The following is a 3106-nucleotide window of genomic DNA, read 5'->3' as shown; positions in this document are numbered from 1 at the left end:
GGGTCTCAGTTTCCTCATTTGTGAATAGGGAAAGTTGGTTAATATCAGGGATAGCAAATAGGTTTATCTAATGTGCCATTGTCTCACTCAGTTGCTTCCTCAGCATAGAATTGAAAAGGATTCTGAAGCTACAACTGGGCTCAGCAAGAAAGAGGACCACGATCCATTAGTGATGTCTGCCATGGGCACAGCAGAGGGAAGAGGCAGTTCATATGCTGTGCATTTGACACACTTAGATTAGATCACCCCCCAGGGCTTCTCCAACTTTATTTAAAATATTTTTTTTGAAGTATTTTAAAAAAATTTATGTACAAAGAGCTAGCATTGTTTCTTTGGTAAAGCAGATGTCCCATTCAAGAAAGTTTCACTTAGTCCAACTTAATTAAGCCTGTGTCCTTCGTGTAAAGATGCAAACACTGGTGGCACATATTGAGCCCGTATTTCCGGATCAGACTGTGCAGGTTTGAGCAGACGCGGCAAAAATGAGAACTCTGGCCTAATTTTCTCAGAGGGTTCCAGTGGAGCTGCTGGTGACCCATCTTGCTTTCTTGGAGGCAAGGAGGTAAAAGGCTCTCCAACTTTCAATGTCTGTCCATAGTACTATCTATATCACATCTACCTAGAACTCTAGACTGTCAGAGCTGGAAGTTTCCAATGGGATTACTTAGTCCAATATTCTCATTGCATATATGAGAAAACTAAAACACAGAGGGAAAGTGATGCACCTGAAGTCAGAACCTGAGTCCAGGGTCAGAGCTAATATAGTGAATTAACCTGCACTCATGTAAGCTGGGCAGAAATTGAGGTTTAATACAGAGGACAGTAGATGCTAACCTGCTCAGGGTTAATTTCCTTCCTGGTCTACTCTGAGGTTTCAGACAACTTGGAAATAGAACAAACTGAGTTTGATCCTGGGCACGGTCAGTTACTAACTGTGTGTTCTTGAGGAAATTGCTTGACGTTTCTAAACTTCAGTTTCCCTTTCCGTAAAATGTGGGTAATAGTAATATCTATCACATAAGTGAGATAATACAGAGAGAGCACTATCCAATTGTTTCTGGAACAGGGTGAGGACTCAAATGTTAACTATTATTAGTTATTAACTATTATTAGTATTGTGATCACCTCTACTATTATCACAAGTCTTTTATCCGGCTTACTCCCTGGAGGTAGCAGAGAGGCCCGGGAAGCGTGGGTTGCAAGACATCTGAATTCTCAGGGATGACTTGAGACTTTGTTAAGAAAAATTTGAAGAGTTGCATTTTCCCCAATCAGAAAGCTTTGAAACTGAACCCAGTGACAAATTGTGACTTGTACCTGGGAAATGTCTCTAGACCACTATTGGAGCAGTGACATTTTCATTCAGGATTGCTGTAAGGGAGAAAGGGAAGCTCATCTAACAGGCCAGATGCTTTATCAGATCTAAATGTTTTGTCTTTGGGGAAGAGAGGGAAGAAATGGTAAAAGTCAGTAGAAAACAATTGACTTCAGACAAATTATATATATGTATATAGTATAAGTACATGTGTGTACATGTGTGTGTATATATATATATATATATATACACACATATATATATATGTATATATATACACACACATAATCAACCTATTAGTGGACAGGATCCAAGTCCCCTAGGGTTTGGGAGTTTGTCCCTAAATGTTGCATAGTAATGAATTAAGATAAGCTGAGTATGAAGTTTAAAAAGTAAATAATCTGGGAAAAAATCAATAAAGGGTGATTATTGCAGAGGCCGGCACTGTGGTGAGGAATTGGGGAGCGGCAGGAACTGTTAAGTGTTGATCTAATTTCCGGAGGGCTAACGCATGAAGCTCTCCAGGCAACAATGACAAATGCACTTCTAATCATCTCCATATTAAATTTACTATCAAGGAGAGGAGCACTTCTCTCTCTTCAATTTCATTGGAATGTGATTAACACGGATATGAAAAAAGTTAAAGAAACAGAATTTGATTTGAACTTCATAGTCTATTTCAGAGTGAAAATTAAGATGTGTTTGTAGGATTTTCGTGGATAAGTTTCCAGGGACTCTAAATTGTGATTGAACCAATTCCATCTTGTACTTTTCCTCCCTCCCTTTCCCCTTCCCTGGAGGCTTAAGTCTGCTGAGAATGAAGTGGAAGGAAGGAAGAGATAAACCAGCAGAGAGCAAGGAGGTTGCCATGCTGGGGGTGGGGAAGAAAGCTGCTTTGGCAACATGGCGGTGTGAAGGATTTCAGGCTGGTGTAGACGGGAGAAAAGAACCCCTTGGTTGGCAATCAACCCGTTGTCAGCATGAGAATGGGGCTCTCTGAATTTGGAACAAGAGAGTTGGACACAACCAAGGAGGAGGATCTCTAAAAAAATTATAAATCTGTTAGTCAGCAGTTGCCTTTAGTGCTGACATGCAATTTTGCTGCCAGTCGTCCAGGTGGGAACATCTGAATCATCTTCTTCCTTCGGTCCCTCTCCCTCACCTTCCAACTAAAACATTTTGAATTCACAGACTGAGAACTTGAAAAGCCATCTATGGGCATCTGTACCTGGAAAGTTCTCTTCTCTCCTAAGCTTCTCTCCCTCAATTTAATAATTTTGGGAATAGTGAAGGAAACAAAAAGGGGGAGAAATGGCAGCTCCTCTGCTTTGACAATCACGGCAACTGTAGCGCCCCTAGCTTACATCCAGAAAACAGGCTGTGCTTTGTGGCTCTCACCCTGTGGTGTTTCAGATTTATTTTTTATAACAGAGATGCTTTTTTGGAGTATGCTTACAAACTCATCTCCTTCTTTGAACATGCTCTACCTTTAGTAAGTAATTTAAGAAACACAGACTCTTGGTCTGGTTAAACATTAGAAAATAGTGTAATTAAATGGATGTGTTTAATTGGGAAATTGACCCAGAGCTCAATTTAGCATCATCATCTAGGCCAGACAGGGCCAGGCTGACGTCAGCAGGAGTCTGGCTGCCTCAGGAGTTAGGGACAGAGCTTCCATGATCGAGATGTTTCCTGGGAAATGGAATTAAGCCTAATGATTTCCAATGGAAGGGACTGCTAATTGGGGAGACAGTGCTGCTTAATTGGGACACCTGCAGGTAATTAAAGGCT

At 40.9% G+C, this 3106-nt stretch overlaps 1 protein-coding gene across 1 annotated transcript; it reads right to left on the bottom strand.

Moving 5' to 3' along the window:
- Positions 1 to 368: 368 nt before the first annotated feature.
- Positions 369 to 539, bottom strand: LOC131406194 (small ribosomal subunit protein uS14-like). Its single transcript, XM_058541909.1, has one exon. The coding sequence runs from the start codon at positions 537 to 539 to the stop codon at positions 369 to 371; it is 171 nt and encodes a 56-aa protein (XP_058397892.1).
- Between the last annotated feature and the right edge of the window lie 2567 nt (positions 540 to 3106).

The sequence above is a fragment of the Diceros bicornis genome, chromosome 1 (genome assembly GCF_020826845.1).
Source record: "Diceros bicornis minor isolate mBicDic1 chromosome 1, mDicBic1.mat.cur, whole genome shotgun sequence".
Taxonomy (NCBI): Eukaryota; Metazoa; Chordata; class Mammalia; order Perissodactyla; family Rhinocerotidae; genus Diceros; species Diceros bicornis.
This window is presented reverse-complemented; position numbering and strand designations above follow the sequence as displayed.